Source organism: Lipotes vexillifer, unplaced genomic scaffold, assembly GCF_000442215.2.
Source record: "Lipotes vexillifer unplaced genomic scaffold, Lipotes_vexillifer_v1.1 scaffold1139, whole genome shotgun sequence".
NCBI lineage: Eukaryota > Metazoa > Chordata > Mammalia > Artiodactyla > Lipotidae > Lipotes > Lipotes vexillifer.
This window is the reverse complement of record NW_006798273.1, coordinates 869,280-869,634: the sequence shown is the minus strand read 5'-3', so window position 1 is coordinate 869,634 and position 355 is coordinate 869,280. Positions and strand designations below refer to the sequence as shown.

Below are 355 nucleotides of genomic sequence, written 5' to 3'. Positions count from 1 at the left end.
CCCCCCCCCCCCCCCCCCCACCCCTGTCGATGTCAGTGTTAGGGTCTAGGGCTGAGGTACTGGGTCCCTCTATGGATCCTTTTTCTTCAAAAGGTACCGAAGAAATTGTTTTGGTTTCATTCTGATGTAGGCTTTTCCTTTTAGAGATACAGCTCTATAAGCTTAGTTGCTCTCTCAAAAGTGAACTGGGCCTAGTCTGATCTCTGTGTGTCCTTTCTTCTGTCAGGCAAACCACACAGAAAATGGAGAAGCAGGGGACCCAGTACAGGTGGCTGACAAGAAGCTCAGTGGGCTCACAAAGGACCTGCAGAAGAGGTGCTTGCCAACAGACTCCTCCCCTCCCCTCCCCTCCCCT

At 52.1% G+C, this 355-nt stretch overlaps 1 protein-coding gene across 1 annotated transcript in view; it reads left to right on the top strand.

Annotated features, from left to right (window-relative positions):
* Positions 1–355, top strand: part of NCAPH (non-SMC condensin I complex subunit H) — a 29,185-nt gene that overhangs the window by 25,808 nt on the left and 3,022 nt on the right. Inside the window, exon 15 of the mRNA XM_007470186.1 lies at positions 227–315. Coding sequence (XP_007470248.1) covers positions 227–315 — 89 coding nt within the window. The remainder of the gene's footprint in view (positions 1–226; positions 316–355) is intronic.